This window comes from Notolabrus celidotus, chromosome 3 (assembly GCF_009762535.1).
Source record: "Notolabrus celidotus isolate fNotCel1 chromosome 3, fNotCel1.pri, whole genome shotgun sequence".
In the NCBI taxonomy this organism is placed as follows: domain Eukaryota; kingdom Metazoa; phylum Chordata; class Actinopteri; order Labriformes; family Labridae; genus Notolabrus; species Notolabrus celidotus.
This window is the reverse complement of record NC_048274.1, coordinates 3,982,185-4,002,001: the sequence shown is the minus strand read 5'-3', so window position 1 is coordinate 4,002,001 and position 19,817 is coordinate 3,982,185. Positions and strand designations below refer to the sequence as shown.

The 19,817-nt window shown below is 42.5% G+C and overlaps 1 protein-coding gene across 1 annotated transcript in view; it reads left to right on the top strand.

Moving 5' to 3' along the window:
* nav2a (neuron navigator 2a) overlaps window positions 1-19,817 on the top strand; it is a 308,111-nt gene that overhangs the window by 239,844 nt on the left and 48,450 nt on the right. The window contains exons 11-12 of the mRNA XM_034679846.1: window positions 913-1,335; window positions 8,706-8,828. Of these exons, the coding sequence (XP_034535737.1) occupies window positions 913-1,335; window positions 8,706-8,828 (546 nt within the window). The remainder of the gene's footprint in view (window positions 1-912; window positions 1,336-8,705; window positions 8,829-19,817) is intronic.

Genomic DNA, 19,817 nt, shown 5'->3' with positions numbered 1-19,817 from the left:
GGTTTATCAGGGATGGTAAAAGTCAAAGTGCCTAAAAGTGGGTGAAAGGGTTTTCTTAAAGCATTCTCTGTTCACCTTGTTAATCCAGCATTGTTCTTAAAGAAGTTTATAAACCGTCTGCGGTGGAAAACAAAACTCTACTGTTTGGGGATCATCAAAGTGAAGCGCCTTACAATAGCTGCTACGGCTGAGCGGTAAACAGGCTAAATCAGGCTGTTTGGGATTTGTGTCAGCAGCTGACTGCCTCTTGGTCAGCAGACTGTGTCAGTCCACTCCTCTCAGGTATTACCTTTTCTTTTAGTTGCTGTCTCATCCTTCTTCTGAGGCGTGTTTTACTTTGATCACAAGGCATGTCCTTCACGTCTGAACGTCCTTTGATTCAGGTTAAGCTTTAATCTCGTACCCCCCTGCAGAAATCTGACCTCTGCACAGGCCTCATGTCTCAGCGCTGACCCGGCTGTCTGGGTTTAGTTTAGGCTCTGTTGTTGAAGTGAATCTGTCCTGTTTTCTTTTTATAGACTTTAACTAAGGAGGTATTTTCTGCACTTTCTACCTGCTGAGGCAACAAGTGGATTGGCTTTGACTCAGGAAGCTTATGCTCGGTTCTCCAGTGTGATCCAAATTTGTGATTTCAAGTGTTAGACAACTTCAGACAATCAGAAGAGATAACTTTTGTATATCTGGGATGTATCTTTAAATCAAATCCTCTAACCTTTTCAGTTTTCAACTTTCTCTGAGACATCCAACAAAGACTTTAAATCAGTTCAGACTGAGGGAAGTTTTTGTTTTCTTAATGTCTTATTCTCTTATGGATGTCAGGGCTTTTTTTCAGCACGTCTAGTCTGGTTCTTTTTTGATTGCATTTGGACCCCACATTGAACCTCTATCCTCTCATTCTCCTCCTCTGTCCAGCACCTTGGAGACCACCTTCGATGGCAACGTCACGACAGACGTCAGCTGTGGTGGAGGAAGCAGTGCCGGCAGCAACAACAGCGCAGGGAGTCGGAGCATCCTCAGCATCACTTCCTCTCGTCCCTCTCTGTCGTCATGGCGGTTGGGTCAGTCCAGCCCTCGTCTGCAGGCCGGCGATGCCCCCTCCATGGGGAATAGCTACGGTGGAAGGGTGGTTGGCGGGCAGGGAGGACGCTACTTGTACCCCGGGCATCTCAGACGGCAGCTGGCAGGCCGAGGAGGAGCTATCTGCAGCGTGGACCTCGGAGACAGAGCCGGAGACGACATGGACCTGGACAGTCTCTCCATGGAGGTCACCGGTTACATGAGCGATGGTGACGTGCTGAGCAAGAACGCAACGCGCACTGATGATGTCACCAGCGGGTAAGTGGATTACACTGATGGAGATTAATTTAACCCTGAAAACGGGATGTTGCTGAAATGAGTGGTTGGTGCTCTGATACATCAACAGAGAATCACTCTACTGCAGTTTTTATTCAGAGGTTTAAAGTGTCAGACCAAACTCCTCTATGTGAGGACATGCTTCACTTCTCTTTGTTTTACTATAACAGCTTTTGTTGCTTTGCTTTTTTCTACTTTTGCATTGCAACCTCAAGAAGTCACTTTGGGCTCTGGGAATTTTCCATCAGTCGTTATGTGAGAAATGCAGTATCTGTGGAGGAGAACATTTAGGTCAGTCTTAAGGCCCCTGATTGACGGGCCCCTACAAAATCAAACAACATTTTTGGTAAGGAGTCGTAAGGCCCAACATGGTATTTTCCATGTGGCTTTAAATCCCTTGTGGTGTCCTTCTTATCTGTGGATGTTAAGAGAGAAATATACCAGCTGCTTATTTTTCAAATTCTAGCTATCAGTTGAGTTATAACTGTACAGTATCATCGTTCATCCATACATTGAATTAACAAGTGAGCAACATAGATTAAAAACAGTCCTTGAACTAAGCTGTAAAAATGTTTAATTTTGCTGTAAAAAAAGGTATTTTGATATTTTAATACAGGACCTTTTCTGAATTCCTTGACTTTTGGAGCCAGCCTCATGTGGACACTCAAGGAACTGCAGTTTGTTGCACTTCTGGACTCTTGACTTGTGGTTAATACAATAACAGATTCAAAATTCAACATCAAGGTGGCAATGCAAGGTCCCTTAAACTATTTGTATGATGAACGTACAGTATAATTTTTAATTTAACATGAAAAAAGAAAAAAGAAAATCTGCATTATCTCACTTACTCTGCAAGTCTACCCTCCCCAGTCATCAGCATCATCAGCTGTGTGGACTCACAACTATGTGAGGCATCAGTTGCATGACTCTATCTTCAATCTAAGCTTGTATATTGTCTCACGTGTAATTCATCTTCTTCTTTGATGGCTTTAAAAACATTTAATAGCAGTGAAATCACAGAAAGTGTTTGTTACTGTACTGAAGCTTCAGTTTTAGGAGCATTATGTGCGAGTGGTAATAAAATACGATTACCACTGCTTTGAATATGAAACTCTCTTCATAAAAAACATGAAGAACTGATTCAAACTAGTATAAATTCATTTACATCAAACAGCAAAGGTGAAAGAATCAAACGCTGCATTGCTTTCATGTGATTTTTGTGATGCCTTAAAAGGCTGTGAGATATTTTGATTTAACCCTCACCAGTAGAGGGCAGTAGTGATCCTCATGCTCTCATAACTGCCTGTAATCCAAGGGCCAGATAACATCACACAGTTAAGCCCAGTGTAATAAGCAACATTTATTCCGTACTGCTCAGATCCCACAAGTATCCCATCTCCCTGTGAGCAGACGCAGTAATGCTGATACACTGATAACCTGTTTATTTGCTCTCAGAGCCACTGTCCATGTTGCAACAGGCCCCCTGCATACCTCGTCTGTCTCACTGTGCAATTTAAACCTCTGCTCTCATCGTTTTTATCAGATGAAGTTTTAAAAGGCGCCAACTCGCCTTCAGATGAAACACCAGAGACGCCAGGTCTGCTAATAGAGCTGCTTCGAGGATTAATTTAATCTGTAATGAACGTAGAAACGATCCTGTGAGCTCAGCTGAGGAAGGTCATAAAAAAAATAATCCAACATCTCTTAAAATCTCGAGAGGTATTACTTCCTCTGTGTCCTGTGGATTTAAAGTGATTCACCAGCCCTCAGGCAGCTGTAGCTGTGGAGGGGGCTAAGTGCTCTTGAAGTACTTGATATGTCTGAATCTGTGGCTGAGCAGACAAAAGGCCGAGCCACGGGCACACCTGGACAGGTGAGTGATTGAACAGGTGAGAAGAGAAATTAGCTCGCTCTTAAGACCTGAGATCTTTGCTGGGACCAGTAGAGAGGGAAAGACCAACCATAAGGATGTTGACTTTATTTCATGACATATTTCTCGTATCTTTGATGGCTTTTTCATTATTTTGTCCATTAAAGTTAATGAATTCTGGAAAAGCGTCTCTCCTGATGGGTAAACCATTACAATCAGACTCAGAGTGATGACTTCCCCCCTCCACCCTCTTCCATGTCCTCAGGCTGTTGAGCAGTTAGCTCCATCACAATCCTGTTAGCACCCACTAACTGGTTCTCCCACACAGGGGCGGAGAGCAGTACAATCCCACAATACAACCCTTTACCTTCAAATGAGAGTAAATTAAAGGGGGAGTTCGCACAAATTACTTATAGAGACATTTTTCGCTTGAAGAGATGCAGATAATTTTGGATTCTTTATCAGGGTTAGAGATTTGTCTTTCCTAAGTGCATCCTTTCACCTCAACAGGATGAAGGCAATAGAAACCAATCTGTAGCGCTTGCAACAGGGAGCATCTTTTCTTCATCTCCTTTTTTATCTGAACCACCTACTATCAAAGAAATAGTCCAAGCTCAGTGTTTAAAGCTCACACCTCATGCACAGACACTTCAGTCCTTGATGCAGCACCCTCATTCACTGCATGCCATTCCTTTCCCTCTCTCTGTAGTTTCCTTTTCTTTTGCTGTCTGATCAATTAAGATGTAAAAGTCTTAAAACTGTCTTTTAAAAGTAGTCTTGGGGCGCTGGTTGCTGGCGCCCCACATACCAAGACTACAGTCCTCTATGCACTGGTGGTAGGATCGATTCCATGCTCTGACATGATTTGCTGCATGTCATTACTCACTCTCTCCTCCTAGAATTTCATGTCTCTCTTTAGCTGTCTTCTTTCAATGAAGGCACAAGTGGCCTAAAAATAGATTTTAAAAATTGTCCCTGAAGGTCTTTTAGATGTGCATAAGGAGTGTTTTAATTTTGTAGGGACCATAAATTCACTTTTAGAGGGAAATAGAGACAGACACCTCGGTATATCAGTTTTCTGGACTGGAGCTTTAAGCCCCAGTACAACACTGAGTATATATCCAGTAAGATTCACCAAATTTTTATCATCCTTAGCTTTCAAATTGTAATTTTTTGATGAATTTCTGGATTCCACATCTTTGCAAATATAATTTCTAATGTTATATAGTCCCTAGTGAGACAAAGCATAAGTGTCAAGACTTCACATTCAACTCTGGACACCAATTTTTCACAATTTTCTGACATTCAATTAATCAATAACCAATCCAATAGATTCAAATCAAAGCATGAAGGAAATAAATCATGTATAAAAAAGTCATTAGTTTGAGACATTTATAAGCACACTAACTGTAGATAACCAGATCAGCATTTATCTGCCCTGATAGTTAATTTATTTAGTCTTCTCTCAGCCTTAAAACAGACATCATGATGGATGACACCACGTTTAGTATCAGCATCAGTTTCCTCCAAACCCCCCTCCCCAATTTTCCCCTTCAGCTTCCCTGCCCCTCAGAGACCAGGACCCTCCTCGGCTCTGGGGTACATAGCCCGATCTACCCCCCTCCACCCTCCCCCTTCCCTCCCTTCTCCTCCCTCCTCCACCTCCCGCAGACAGACCCAACCTCCAGCCGGGAGTGAAAAGCATGTGGAGCTGAGCGGAGAGGCTGCATACCAACACACAGCTCACACAGAGGAACACACTCACACACACTCAGGCTACACATGGACACACACACACAGAGAGAGTTCAGCGATAGAATTCAGTGATTCTTGATATCAGTATGATCAAACACACTCACACCTGCTGATATCATTCACTAAACTCACAGGTTCAGACCTGATAACAGACAGTAGCCAGACGCGTGAAAACGGACACTTTGCTTTGGAGATTTTTATCAACAGGAACCCTCACCTGGACTTGTTTATTTTTTCTTTGGACTCACGGTGTGACCATGTTTAAGGCAGAAAGGTACGTCAGAGTTTCCAACCATCAGCACAAACCTCTAGAGGAGAGTGTTTGTTTTTTCCCGGAGTGTGACATTACTTGAATTTCCTCCTGTCAGTACGTCGGTGCATGCTTTCCTCATAAGGCAAATATTTTGGTAGTTTCATTGACTCAGGAACTTTTGCTTCTGTTAGTCTCACGGCTGTGTAAACTTTATCTGGATACTCAGCCTCAGCCTGTAAACTGTCCTGTTTGGACACGTCTCTGCTGCTGCTGCAGGAGGTTACAGGTTAACAGGCATCTGGAACTAGAGGACAGGGAGCCTCAGTTACTTATTAGTGTGGAAGAGTAAAATGTGTGTGTCTGTGTGTGTGTGTGTGTATGGGTGAGACTGTGGTCATCTTCAAGGTGACTTTGTTTTGGATGATGGATGCGTCCCATAAAGAACAGCTCGGCCCCCCAGAGTCTTTTTTGTGTCAGACAAGGATTGAAGCATTTTTCATCTGTCTACATTTTCTTTTGTGTCTCTGTACTGTGAAAAACTGCTAGACAACAAGTCCTGTATCAATGAGGGAGACAATGTAGTCATTACTAAAGGTCAATTGATTGTATGCTTACTAAAAGAAGAAGGTATAGATTTGTATAACCTGTTTTGCTGGCCTTGGATTGTGCTGACAGTCAGATTTTGTTTGGCTTTATTGAGGCAAATTAATTATTTATAAGACCCCTCTTATCAGACTTAACCCAGAATAAATCACAAACACTTAACCAAATAGTTTTTAAACAACAGAAGCTGTTTCAAGTAACTGCAGGGTCAGGTATTGCAGGCAGTGGCGTGTCCAGAGGGTTGGACAGGGGTGGCACTGTCCCCTCTAGAAATCTGTGAAAAGTGGCCACCCTAAAAAATCCTAAACCATGATTGGCTATTTGCTTTGTCAGAGGTGGGACTTGCATTATAATAAACTGTGAAGACAGTGTTGTTACAGGCTTGCAGAAGCTTTCTTTGTATTCAAATGAAGCAGTTTTTCTTTTGTCTGTGCCTTCAGGGGTGACTTTGGATAAACGTCCTCTTTTGAACCCTTACAGAACTCAGTTTAGAGATTTATGTTTCCTTCTTTATTTCTTTATTAATTTACTTAACCAGATAAGAGACTCATTGAGATTTAAAACCTCTTTTTCAAGAATGACCTGGCCAAGACGTTGTAATGCTACTTTTTTGTAAATAAACATTACACAGAAGTGACAGCGTGGACAAAGGAGACACCAGACAGAGTGATGAAGCAGCAGAGGAACTTATAGCGAGTTGAAAATGTGTGAATATGTTGGTATATGTGAACCATATCATGTGTTTCTTAGAGTCAAAATTGTATGCATAGGTATATAACAACTGTATGATACTTCAGTACCATATATAGTTGTTAAAGAATATAGTGTTTAATTTGCTTTCAGTATCAGTTAAAGTTAATAGAAAAATATATCTGATGAGGAACCTTATTACCTTCTGCATCGTGAACAAAAACAATCAAAATGTTGTGCGTGCTTTCAGTATTTTTGCCAAGTGTACATACTTTCTCAACATCCGGCATGTCTTCTGTCTTCTACAATTTGACCTCAGCTCTTTGATGCATTCTCACAAAATGCTATGTCTCTATATTTAGTTTGGACTTTTGGTAACGGTCAGCAGATCGCTGCCAGATTCCTTAAAAGGTTGCCAAAGCTGTGATGGCATTTCTGGTCTGGTGAGGAAGTAAAAAACATCTGTTTTATTCAGACTGAAGCTCAAACTGTTTTGTCCCAGCGTGTTTCTGTTTTACACGACCACAAAGAGTTATCACCCAGAGCCCCAGTTTCCCTGACTTCAACAGAGGGGTTTTTAGATTATTTTAGTTGGTTGTTTTGGCTTTGAGCTGCAAACTCATCTCCAATACACCTGAATCAGTTCAGAGACAAAGCTCAACCAGGAGTTAATCCTGCAGACGGACCAAATTAACAAGTTGGACACACAATCAAGCTACAAAGGAGCCAGGTATTTTTAAAAACTAAACCTGATTTCATATATTTTACATGACTTTGCATATTTAAGTATCTTGTTTATTTGCAGCTCATATTTTTATGCTCTACTTGATTTGCACTTATGGAGGAGATGTTTTTGTGTTGTTTGTTTTCGGTTTTGTGTGCATTAAGTTGCACTGAGATGTTTTCTTCTTCTCTATGCCTGAGGAAAATTTTGAAAGGGTACGATGACATATGTCTTCATATCTTTGATATTTCCATAAAATAGAATAAAAGAGGAAGCCAAATAATGCTGCTATTGCTCTGAATCTTCCTGCAGTGTTGCTTTTAAATTCACAATCAGAGCTTTTTAAGGTGACAAGGTGCTATTGACGTGTTTTCACCTTGTTATATCGCCCAAAAAACAAAACCCATGATAACTGCAGCTTTTATAATAATACATTTATAATCATTTGAGCTGTGAGCATCATAAAACCTGCACTTTTCTCAGCATCTTTGCAGGTCTGCTCTCTGCACTGACTCCTGGTTGCCGTTAACTTTCCATCCCGCAGCTCAGATGCTGATTTTATGTGACTGCAGGTTGCACAAAGAAGCTCTGTCTCTAGGAAACACTGTACTGTGTGTGTATACTGTACATACATGTGGCCATAAAAGTGTGTTTGTGTGTAGTAGGTCCCCTCTTGCTGAGATCTGCGTCGAGATAACACAGAGAGTGTTTTAGTGGCTGGAGCAGACACAGAATCATCACTGTCCCACGCAGACACCAGTCACCATTCAAACAGCCCAGCCTCAACTTTAAATCAGCAAACAGTTCATTAAGTTACACCTGGTATAAATGAGTCAATATTTAGCTCCATTAGGAATCTCCTCCACGGGTAAATATTTGGGGAATTAGTTGGTGTTGTTTTAGTTTGGAGGGGAATGTTTGTGTAAGCGCCCGTTGCCTCAGCATCAGCTGCAGACTGTAACTGCTGCTAACCGTCAGCCTCCCACTCCCACAACCAATAAATCAACTCTCTTACAATTTCATTTTCCGTTATGAACTCTAGTAAACGGCCTACATTGCCTGTGCCTGCACATAGGTTGTATTTTCAGCTTCTCTAAATGCTCAGCCAGTCGATCAATCATAATATCCCGTCCTGGAAATCATGATGGACTCTGTCTGCAGGAAGAAAGACCATCCTCTGTCTACTGTACTGCAGCTGTATTCACAGACTGCTGTTGTTCCCTCTAACCACATGAGAGAAATGTGTCTTCAGCATGATAGTTTGGTCTCCACAGTTTGTTTTCCTTCACTGTTTGACCCTGATTTATGAGTTTTGCTTCAGCTGGAAAACTAGATGGATGAATTCTGCGTTCGACAAAAGCAGCTCTATGAAGAAGAAGAGTGCCCTCTCTGTGCCCTGTAATTGTGTGTCTCACTTTGTGTTGACTGTGTCTTGTGTGCTTTGTTGTGTTTTACAGCTATTTGACTGACGGAGGGTTGGGTCTGTACACGCGACGCCTGAACCGCCTGCCCGACAGCATGGCCGCCGTCCGAGAGACGCTCCATCGGAAAACGTCGTCAGGACAGGGAGATGCTGACAGGTACGTCTGAAACATCTAGGAAATGATCCAATTAGCCATCAGATAATTTAGACTCATTCCATTAATTCTGCGGTTTTGATTGAAAACTTCTAAGCTTTAAAAATAGAAATATCACTCACTGCATCTTTAGTCCTTCATAAAACGATCAGTAGACACCAGTTATCCTGCGTGAGCCTGCAGAGGTAGTGCATAGCAAAGCTTGAATTGATGATTTTGACATGTTAAAAGCAGCAGCAGCGGTGAGCACGGTGTTCCTTGGGATGTGCTGGACAATCTCCCTGGGTTTCCTGAATGCCCTAGAAGCTTTTACAGACCTGGGATAGATCAGGCTGTTCTTGATATGTAGGTTGACTTGTTTCCTTAAGGTTGAAACACTGTTGAGTCATCTATTCATGGTCTTTGGCCTGGGTTTCACTACTCGTAAAGTTAACAGGGAAGTTTCTTGAAGGTCAGCATGGAGTGTTAAGAGGGTTGATGGGGAGAGAAAGACGTTTAAAGGTGCTGCGAGGAGTTTTAACAGATTTTGAAATAGCCTCACTCTTACACTGATTTCTCTTTATAGTCTCTTTATATTATCAGCAAGGTTATTTCTTTAAACTGAATTTTAGCGCCTGTCTTCAGGTGGGATTTTCCTTTAAAAAAAGTTGAGTCGATAGTAGATTAGATTAGATTAGATTAGATTAGATTAGAATTTTATTTGCCCACAATGTGGAAAATTGCCTTCAGCTTCACACAGACAAACAGACAATACAACCTTTGTAGACAAGATCAGAGAGAGCGCTTGGGGTTCTTCCTATACGGGGATGGTCAGCAGAATTCCTTAAAGGAGCCTATATATCATCCCTCACCCTGAAGTGTCCCTCTTTAGAGTTCTGTTGGCAAAGTTAAGCCGTGAGAAGTAAGTTATCAAGCGGGAGGAGGTTTTTTCCTTCACATACGTTTCTTTTGATGTAATGTTTTGTCCTCATGGCTGATACTGGAGCAGGATACAGGAGTGAGAAGATGTACCAAACTTTACAATCAGGGCTTTCCTTTGTAAAAGAGCAAGAGGACTGAAGAGTTAAACCTTGAGCTCACATCATGACACTAATAAACTGGTACGTCTGCTCCCCTTTTGTAAGCTAATGGTAGAAAATCAGAGTTTACAAAGTCTAGTGGTTGTTATGTTAATGTTCAGAATTTGACGTAGCTGCAAATCAAACATTACTTCATCACTCTGCATCCTGATCAAAGAAAATTCCCGCTTTGGCAATAACCACATCTGTATCACAGTGGATGTTGGTGCTCTTCATCCCACGCAACACTACCAGTATCATCCACAGGGGTCACCAGAATCCACACAACATGAAAACTCCTCACTGTGCCTTTAACGTCTCACTTTTTCCACATAAAATGTTGCTAAAACCACAATAAATGAATCATCCTTTGTGAAAAAGCACCTGATAAAAAGAACAAACAACGGAAACAGTCATTTCTTATCTGTTGCTTCAGGTCTTGATAAAAAAGACTCATCGCTCTGATTGAGGGATTGATATCTCACAGGTTTTGCTCAGACTTGTTCTACGCAGCATGTGATGCAACACAGCTTTGTGCAACACAGCACACTGCTGATGACGAACCTGCTGATCCTAAATGTCAGAGCGCTGAAGTTTGACATGTGTAGGTGTTATCAGGAGAGCGAGACGATAGACTGGATATCAGAACGTGATTCAGTGTGATGCTGCTGAGCGCTCTTTGTCCTGTCACAGAGATGGAGAGGGGTTTCTGTGGCTGGATAATTGACAGACAGAAATGGATGAAGGCTGAGGATTGGACCCCAACAAGAGAGGAACTGGGGGTGGACAGAAAGATGGAGGGAGAAAGGGGGAAGGGATAAGGTTGAAATGAAGATGGACTGCAGATTTGATGGAGGTGTTTGGAAGAATAAATAAGTGAGGGGTAAACAGGGTGAGACAAAGACCTGGAACAATGACAGGAGATCTATTTTCTCTAAGAAAAACACCTTCCTTTGTTTTTGGTACTTTTAAGTTATTGAAGTCTCAAACTGCTGTCACACACTCAGACATGGTGACGAGTCTTGCAGAAGTCTTGAGTGCTAAGAAGCCTTTTCCGTAAATCCTCAGGTGTGGCTAATTTCCTGTCTTCCAGACTTTTGACCTCTGCCCTCTCAATGCCTCTACACACACACACTCACACACAATCTCAGCCTTTAAACTCCCCAAAACCCTTAGGTGGGACTTAACACAAACTGTCCCCCTCCTCACCTTTCAGATCTCCCCTCCCTTCATCCCCCTTTCTTTCTCTCTAACCGTGCAGCACTCTCTCTCTCCTCCTCTCACCTTTCATTTTGCTCGTGCTTGTTTTGATTAAAGAGCACATGGAGGAGAAGAAGAAACTGGAAAGCATTAAAAGATAAAAGTTTTGGGGGACTTCTCCTTTTCTCTCTCTCTCTTCTTCTTTGATTTTGCACTTTCAAGTTTTCCCTGTGAGCTTTAATTGACCGAGCAGGCAGATGTTATGTTCCTCTAGAACTTCACTTTCATGATCTTCACAGAGCTTTCGTACGATTAGAGAGGAGGGGAAGGATGGAAATTAAGAGGGGATGAGCTGACTCCCCTCTACCTCCCCCCCTCACCTCCTCCTCCTCCCCCCCTGAAGGAATGTCTGATAAATGTGCTTACTGCTTTTAGTTTGGGATTAATTAGGAGAGGTGGAAGCGCCAGATAAAGTGCATTAGCATAACAAACGTGAGCCTGCAGAGCTGGAGGGGTGACTTTTGTAAAAGATGGAGCTAATTTAATACATGACAGGGAGGTTAATGGTGCAGTCAGTGCAGGTGGAGGAGGGTGAGCACCTTGTTCTGCACATGATGTTTTGGTTTGTGAGTGCAGCACTTCAGGTTAGAGCTCAGAGGTGTGTGCGGTATGCGTTTGCTCACTGGGTGTGTGACCCATCTATAAAACCGCTGCTATAGTTTAAGAGCATTTTTATGTCCCTCTGGTTTGTGATGAGGCTGCTGTGAAAGTCAGGGGGGTTGGGGAAAGGTGTTGGGTGTCACAGTGGCATTAGGGGCGAAAACCTTGTGACCCCTGGACGAGGAGGTCACATGCTTCAAAGGGTCGGGGTGCACAAGTTAGAAGCATTTCCAAATCTGTTAAGCCTTCGTGCTAAAAACCTTCAGATCAGACGAAACCTCCTCTAATGAGGAGCAATAAATATGCAACTATGAAAACACAGCTTCAAAACAGCTTTTTTAGATCGTAACAATAACACTTAAATCATATATCATCTCATCATGGCATCTGATGTGACAGCTGAAACTGCAAAAACCTGTTATACCAACTGTCAAATGTATGCACAACAGCGTAGCAGAGGATGGTACTGAGTCATGCGATGACAGGACGTGTGAGGCTCTGTAAACACGCAGGGACAAAAGAGACTGGCAACCCCTGTGTGTGACTGTTTGTGTGTTTACGTTTTCGTGTGTGTGTGCATGCTTATCCCTGTCATTTATCTCTGCAGTAGGAGGAAGAGGAAGCGATGTATAACCGTCTGTCTTCTGATTTGAATCCTCTTTGTTAGAGCAGACAAAGGAGAGCTCTTTGTGGTGTGAAACCGCTGTAGCGGCGAGTGTTGGAGCGACCTCCCCCTCCCTCCCTTCTTGCCGAGGTGTTGGGGATATAATTTATCTTATCCAAATGAGAACGTGACACAAAGGATAGAGCGGAGCATAGAAACCATGCAGTTTGAGGCTGTTGACGGATGTCTTCACTTTAAAAAAGTGTGGAAGTCTACATAAGATGATAGAGGGAATGTTTGTGCAAATAGTCTATGTCCTTTCTTTCTTCACATTCCTCTAGCTGGTGTCTGCACACATCCAGGACTCTCTCAGAGGAGGTTAAACAATACTTTATCTGTGTTCTGGATGAAAAAACACACATCCAAATGGTCAGATCATCTTTTTCTTATATTGTGATCAGGTAAACATGATCAATAAAGGCTCAAAACACACCAACCTGGGGTGACAGACCTTACTGTGTAAGATAATGTCCTCAATCATGTGAAGATATTCAATTTACCCTCACAGAGAAGCAAAGAAACTACAATTATTTTTGCATAAGAAGCTTAAATCTCATGGATTTTAATTTATATCATAAAGATAACTACAATTTCATCAAAATCATTGTTTATAAATCCAATAGATGTTAAACCCCTGAACCATTTAATGCTGATTAAAGTCAAAATCATCCTCACACTAGGACAAAGACTCCTTCAGTCTTCAGTTGCTTGTTAAAACACAGTGCTTATGATTCACTGTAATACCATGATTGTGCTGCTAATTTGTCCTTAATGCCTTAAAGTACTCAGAATTACCCGACTGTCTCTGAGGTGCTGCACCAACAGACCTGAATAAACATGCCTCCACTGTCTTTGTGGTCCTGAGCCTGTAAGTACAAGTCTATAAGTCTGTGTTTAAGTCGGTGTTTAGACCTGCGTTAACACTGCATATAAAACTCAGCAGCCTCATCGGAGTCTGATCCATCCTGGTGAGACAGGGTGAACCAGGTTCAACTAGTCCGTGTGTCGTCCTCTGTCAACCCACTGCATTGGGTAATAAAATGCAAGCACACATTCCTTGTTGATTACTTTGCAATGTGAATTGTGTACGTCTGTTCTTAGACTATGGCGGTGAGTGAATGTGTATGAAGGAGATTAGCTAATACTGATGGTCCCTTGCTACAGCTGCCTCTGCCATCAGTGTGTGAATGTGGTGTGAATGTGACAAGTAGTGTAAATATGCTTTGAGTGGTCAAGACTAGAAAAGTCCATTGACCATTAATTCATTCCCCTTCTTGGAAAACCTTGTGCAACCTTTCACATGCGATGAACTCAGACTACTGATCTTTTCGTCACACTGCTGGATTGTTTGTGTCCAGCTTCCTGAGATGAATAACAGACTGCTGTTTAAGTTGATAGACCAATAACACAGCAGCACAGACATTAGAAAATAAAAGACCCCATGGTTTATGTTTCCTCCTATCAATAGGCCTGTGTCAGGTCTGGGTTTTGGTTTGTTCATGCTAGAGATGGGCAATGATTTTGGAATATTAGAATATTTGAATATTCCAATATTCGTTCACTTTGCAAAAATCGAAGAGTTACTTTGAATATTTTCTCATTTTAAAAGTACAGTTTTTCATCATTTTTACCAGTCGCAGCAATTTTCTCCATTTCTGAATCACACACTACTACACATGTATTTCCAGAGAATGAGCATGGCTGTAAAATGTAAACACACGCCATGCCACATCACAGAAACAGCGACATAAAGATTGAGAGAGACGCTGTCAGTGCCTCGTCCTGCTGCATAGTATTTTGGCTTGAAATGCCCATCCCTAGTTCATGCACTCATGTTGTTCATAGAAGTCCCAGGATGATTATTTACATTTATTCCCCAAAGGTCTTGATTTGCACAGCATATTTATCTTCATTTGACCAAAGATGAACTGCGTTTGTATCTTTAAAGTCAATAAAGGCAAATATCTGGATTGTTTCTTCTTTTTTTTCCTTTAAGTTAATTTTTTCTGAGGCTTTTTTGCCTTTATTGATAGTTCAACTGAAGAGAGAGGGGAAGTGTGCAGGGTAGAGAGTAGGGGGAAGACATGCAGCAAAGGGTCATGGCCGGGAGTCAAACCAGCATCTGCTGCAGCTGTAGCCTCTGTATATAGGGCACGTGCATGAACCTCTAGGCCAACCGGCATCCCGAGATTGTTTCCTCTATCCTCATTACGCTGAATTAATTATGCAGCAGCAAGAAAACAGTGTTGGAAATACTTGAAACCATCCCTGAAGCTGGTTCATTGTCTGCAGGAGAGTGTGAAGGTTTCTTTGTTTCAGAGTTTGATGCATCTTCACTGATTTCCAATTTCTCCCAGGAGGGTTTCAATCCGGCTGCAACAGAACTTGCAGGTTGTTTGGAGCATGTTATACTTTTCACAGACACATTTTACAGACACACTTAACTGTAACACTCTCTAGCCCCAAGCCTCAGTATGCTGTCTCTCCTGTCTGGACTTGAGCAGGTTCCCTGAAGGCTTCAGGTAGAGGAAGAGAGAGGCTCACCCTCCCTTATCAACTCCTCTCCTCAGCTACCAACAACACCTGGCACTCTACCTGTCTCCCCTTCTACCTGTCTGTCTCTCAGTCTGTAACTCCACCTGCTCCCCTGCTTCAGCAGAGTGAATGTTGTGGTTTGCCTCCGGGCTCTCACTGTAATAATAATCAGAGGATCTATCTCTCCTCCCCTCCCTCTGCTCCTATAATGAGCTTGTGGTCTTGTCCCCCCAAAGAACCAGCAGACTATTTGTATGATAATCACAGACATGAGAACGCAGCTTCATTTGCAACTTTACCCCAATACCTTTCCACACATGTGCTCCTGCACACAGTCCTGGTTGGTTCCAGTGTGCATGGAGAAAACATCAACCTGTCAGTGCTGATCACAGCTGCTGTTTCAGGACATGTCTTTAGTGTTACCTCTGCAGGGTTCAGTCTCAGTCTGGTGTGCGTTGGGCCTGAGCCTCTCTGTGGAACACCAGGAGCCTCTGGTTAATAACAGCACAGGGGAGCAGGGGGAACTAGTGTTGGGTTACAGGGATCTGTGGCACCAGGGCAAATGAGGAAGATGCTTAACAAGCTCCAACATCCAGTCTTGTTGGAGCTGATATTCAGATCTTAAATACAATGTTTAAAAGTAATGTAATCTTTGAAATGTCACAGAATCGGCAGCCATGTCTATAAGATCGATCAACTTTGTGAAAACATGTGTATCTGTAAATTATTCCCTGAGAGGAGAGTATGTTGAGCATTTAGTTGGACAAAGGCCACATCCACATCCATCCTATCACATTTATTAAATGTGCAGGATCTGCACTTATCACATGACCTCACTCACACTCACTCTCTCACTCTCTCTCAACACATTTGTGCAACTTAACACTTTTCCACAGATACCCAGAGTCTCACTCAGCCTTTGACTCCGCTAGAATACTAAACACTGTAAATGCCTCCGAGCTTTGTTCATGCTGAAAGCAGCGTTCCTGCTGTGTCCCAGTGGAAAGAGTGTTGTGTGTGTGTCTGAGCATGTGTGTGTCTTAGTGTGTGTGTGTGTATGTGTGTATAATGAAGTCAGTCCAGGGAGGCGTTCTGGGGCATGCTGCAGCAGTCTGTGGCAGTCTGACCCACAATCTGTGGCTGCTTGATTCAAGATTTAAGGTCAAATATGTTCCGGAGTTAATGATGCTCCTACACACTCCCACATGGCGCAGCTGCTGCACAGAACTCCTCCACCTACACTGCAAAAATATCAGACTCAGTCACTTTAGTCTGATTTCCTTTTTTAAATTACTGTTGTGATTTTCAGTACAAATAAACAAGAAGATGTTTAAAAATTTGGTGAAAGAAATCCCAATTTAGAGCAGAATCACCTCGGCAAGTTCAGCTACGATGGCACCAATTTGCGCCTGTTACATAGAGCAACCTTTTCTTGATGGTAGCGACAGAACCGTGAGCCAGTAAGTCCAAAGTAGAAGACAATATGATCGTTGTCAGTGTCAGCTCTCAGCTCTTCCTCAGAGTGCAACTAAGCGGCAACCTCCGGCCACGAGAATTGAAGCCAATGCAGAAGTGTTAAAAACTGCAGTTCATCGAGTGTCCACTTGAGGCTGGCTCCAGAAGCACAGGAAACCACATACACACCAATTCAAAAAAGACAATCTTTACAGCAGAAATAAACATGTTTACAGCCTGGTACAAAAGACGAGTGTAGTCTGGATAGCTCATTTCTCAGTCGGGGGGGGGTGGATCAATTTCGAAGATATTAAGATTAAGAGTTTTCCATTATGAGGCACAGCTGACTTGATTGACAGGCGGGAAGACTAGCTGTTGGTGAGGAGGCTCAAAGCCCGCCTCTTTACGTCACACTCACTTGACAGCAGTTATGTTGAGTTCAACATTTCCAATATGGCTCCCGCCGACGATTGGCCTCAAAACAGCGCTTCAGAAACAGATGGGCGACGTCACGGATACTACGTCCATTATTTATACAGTCTATGAGTGCAACCTGTGAGGTGCATGAAGCTAAGTTTGCAGACAGGAATCAGTGTTAAAAAAAATTGTTTTTTATGAAGTGTTTGGAGTTATTATTGCTCCATGAGCAACACAGCAATTGTGTATAACCTGCACAGCACAGAGAACTACTGGAGTGGGTGTTTCAGTATTGTTAGCACAGTCCTGACCAGTGATGCCTCTAACACCAAGCTTTATATGCACATCATTTGCAAAGACGTTGAATGGATCTCTGGAGAATTTAGATTTGCATTGACACAAACATGAATCATTGTGCAGCAGATATGGACAGCCACAGTTGTAACAGGTAAACTTGGTGTACTTGGTTAGATGCATTTTTTTCCAGTGCAGCTCATTTAGTTGAAATATGTGTGGGTGGTAATAGAATTCATTACAGCTGATGGTCTCGATTTATGTTTAGAAAAGAGGGAAAGAATCGATGTGGAGAAATCTGAAGGTCTGTTCAGAGAAGAGATCAACAGAGACTGAATCTTAGGAGAGATTTTGTTTTAGTTGCCATAGAGACTGTATCAGTAGACCATCTTCCCCCCTGTGGTCTTTAACAAGCACACCTGCCTCGCCCCTTGGAAACACACACTCATACCCACACACACACACACACACACACACACACACACACACACACACACACACAGACACACACACACACGCACTGCAAAGGGTGGGGCTCTCAGTCAGGTAGCTGAAGGGGCTTTCTCCCACACATGCTCTTTTTTCCAGTCAAACATTGCAGCTCTAGCATCCACATCTCTCTCCTGATCTTTGTACTCACTCACTCATTTTATTTGTTTAAGCCTGTTTGCGTTTTCCTGTTTTTGTCCGGTTTGTTTGCTTTATTGCTCGGCTGAAAGCAGCGAGACGTACTCAGGATTCACAGAGGAGGGAAAAACAACTTGATATCCGACAAAGGTTGGATTCAAAACTTGGAAGTCTTGATTGCAAAAGTATATGAGCCTCAGCCAGCAGAAGTACAACCACAGAGCCAGCTGCTTTTGAAGGGAAGCACAGAGGTCAGAGGATCAGTCCCACGTCGCTGGTCCAGTCTGGAATCTGATCTGGGTCCAGAAGGAGGAAACAGGAGATGGAGAGAGTAACCTAAAGGAGCAAGAGCATGCTGGACTTTATTTCGTACACAGTGAGTGGTTTGTGGAGCACCGGGCGCTGGGTGAGTTTGAATAATCCTCCCTGACTGATATTTTCCGTGCGGGTGGGAAGTCAGGGAGTCAGCAGGTTCGTGCAGGTTGCAGCAGCTTTAGAGGAACTGGATGAAGTTGAGTGTCCACATGTCAGATGTGTGCTGCAGGAAAAGCTTGGGGACAGAAGTCTGGTTGCAAGACATTTCATGCCACAGACTGTTGATGTTAAACAGACTGCACACCTTCATATTGGTATGATTTTCCCCTTTGAGACCCACATGGTTACTCTCTACAGGACAGATGTTTTTGTATCTGATTTCAGTTTTATATTAAATCTTTTCTCCTATTATTTCATTTTGACATTCTTTGAGGATAAAAAAAACCCCAAAACATTGTCATAGTTCCCTCAAAAATCCACCTATCTTTTTTTAAATTTTATTTTGTAACTTTGAGGTCTCAACTTAAAGGATTTTAACTATATCTTTGCTGGAATATATCAATTACAATCTTAACAGTCTACACCCTCAGTTATCAACTCATCTTTTATTATTTTTATCATGCAGTTAGTGTTCTTTGTTTCCATGGATGCAGATTAAAGATTATGAAAGTCTCTTCATTATTAAATACTCAATCTTTAGCAGCAACAATTCAAACTTTCATTAAATCCAGGTATTCGTCCTGCAGGAGTAGAGGCATCTGTGAGAAATTTGAATAAGGCTGACAAAAACAAGTGGCTCCGTTTTGAGGATAAACTCCTGAAAATGTTTTATTTCCTCAAAGTGGATCATCCATCATCTGGAGACACTTCTAAAGAAACTTGCAGACCAGATGAGCACAAAAAAGATTCAAGATTTATTGTCATTTCCTTTCGTATTTTCAGACTTAGTGAAACAAAATACTGTTTCTCACCAGCTCAAAAATGCAAAATAAAAGACACTAAAGACAGACTAAAACATTTAAAGACACATTAAAAAAAAACCCCACATAAAACAGTATTAGCAGCATGGTAAGACCAAAAGGTAGAAAGTGAATCAATCTGGGAAAAGTTAGCCTTCATGCTGTAGCTGCTCTTGAATGAATCCTGTAATTCTTCATAATTTGCCCTGCAGGGATTCCATCAACCTGTTTTGGAGACCACAGGTGCCGAGGCAGAATTTGCAGTCTTTATTTTAGCAGTAAGCTGACAATAATTTGGTTTGTGTGCAGTGTGAGTTCAAGAAGTAGATCAGCACGAATGTGAGAAATTCCTCACGATCGTCTCAGAAGTCAGATCCTTTTTTTTTGCACGAGAGGACGCAGCCCTGCAGAGACGCGTGCCTGCGTGCAGCGATGCGTGTCACATGTGTGAGGAGTTTGGTGTGGTTTTATACGACGGATCCGGGTCAGTCGGTCGAATATAAAGGAGTGTGTGTTTACACATCAAACAGAGAGCAGAGAGAGAGAAAAGGGACGAGTCAAAGGAAGTGTGTGTGAAAGAGAGGCAGCCAGAGGGATCTAAATGCTTTGATAAATGCTCAGAGTGTAGATAACCAATGTTTTCCCAAGGCTGGGGACAATGGGACCAGACACGAGAGAGAGAGAGAGAGAGAGGGAGAGGGAGACAGAGAGGGAGAGAGAGACAGAGAGAGAGAGTGTATGTGTGTGTGAGAGAGAGAGATTCCTCAGTGTGAGTCCTGTCGTTTCTCGTCAGTGGAGGGACAGCTGT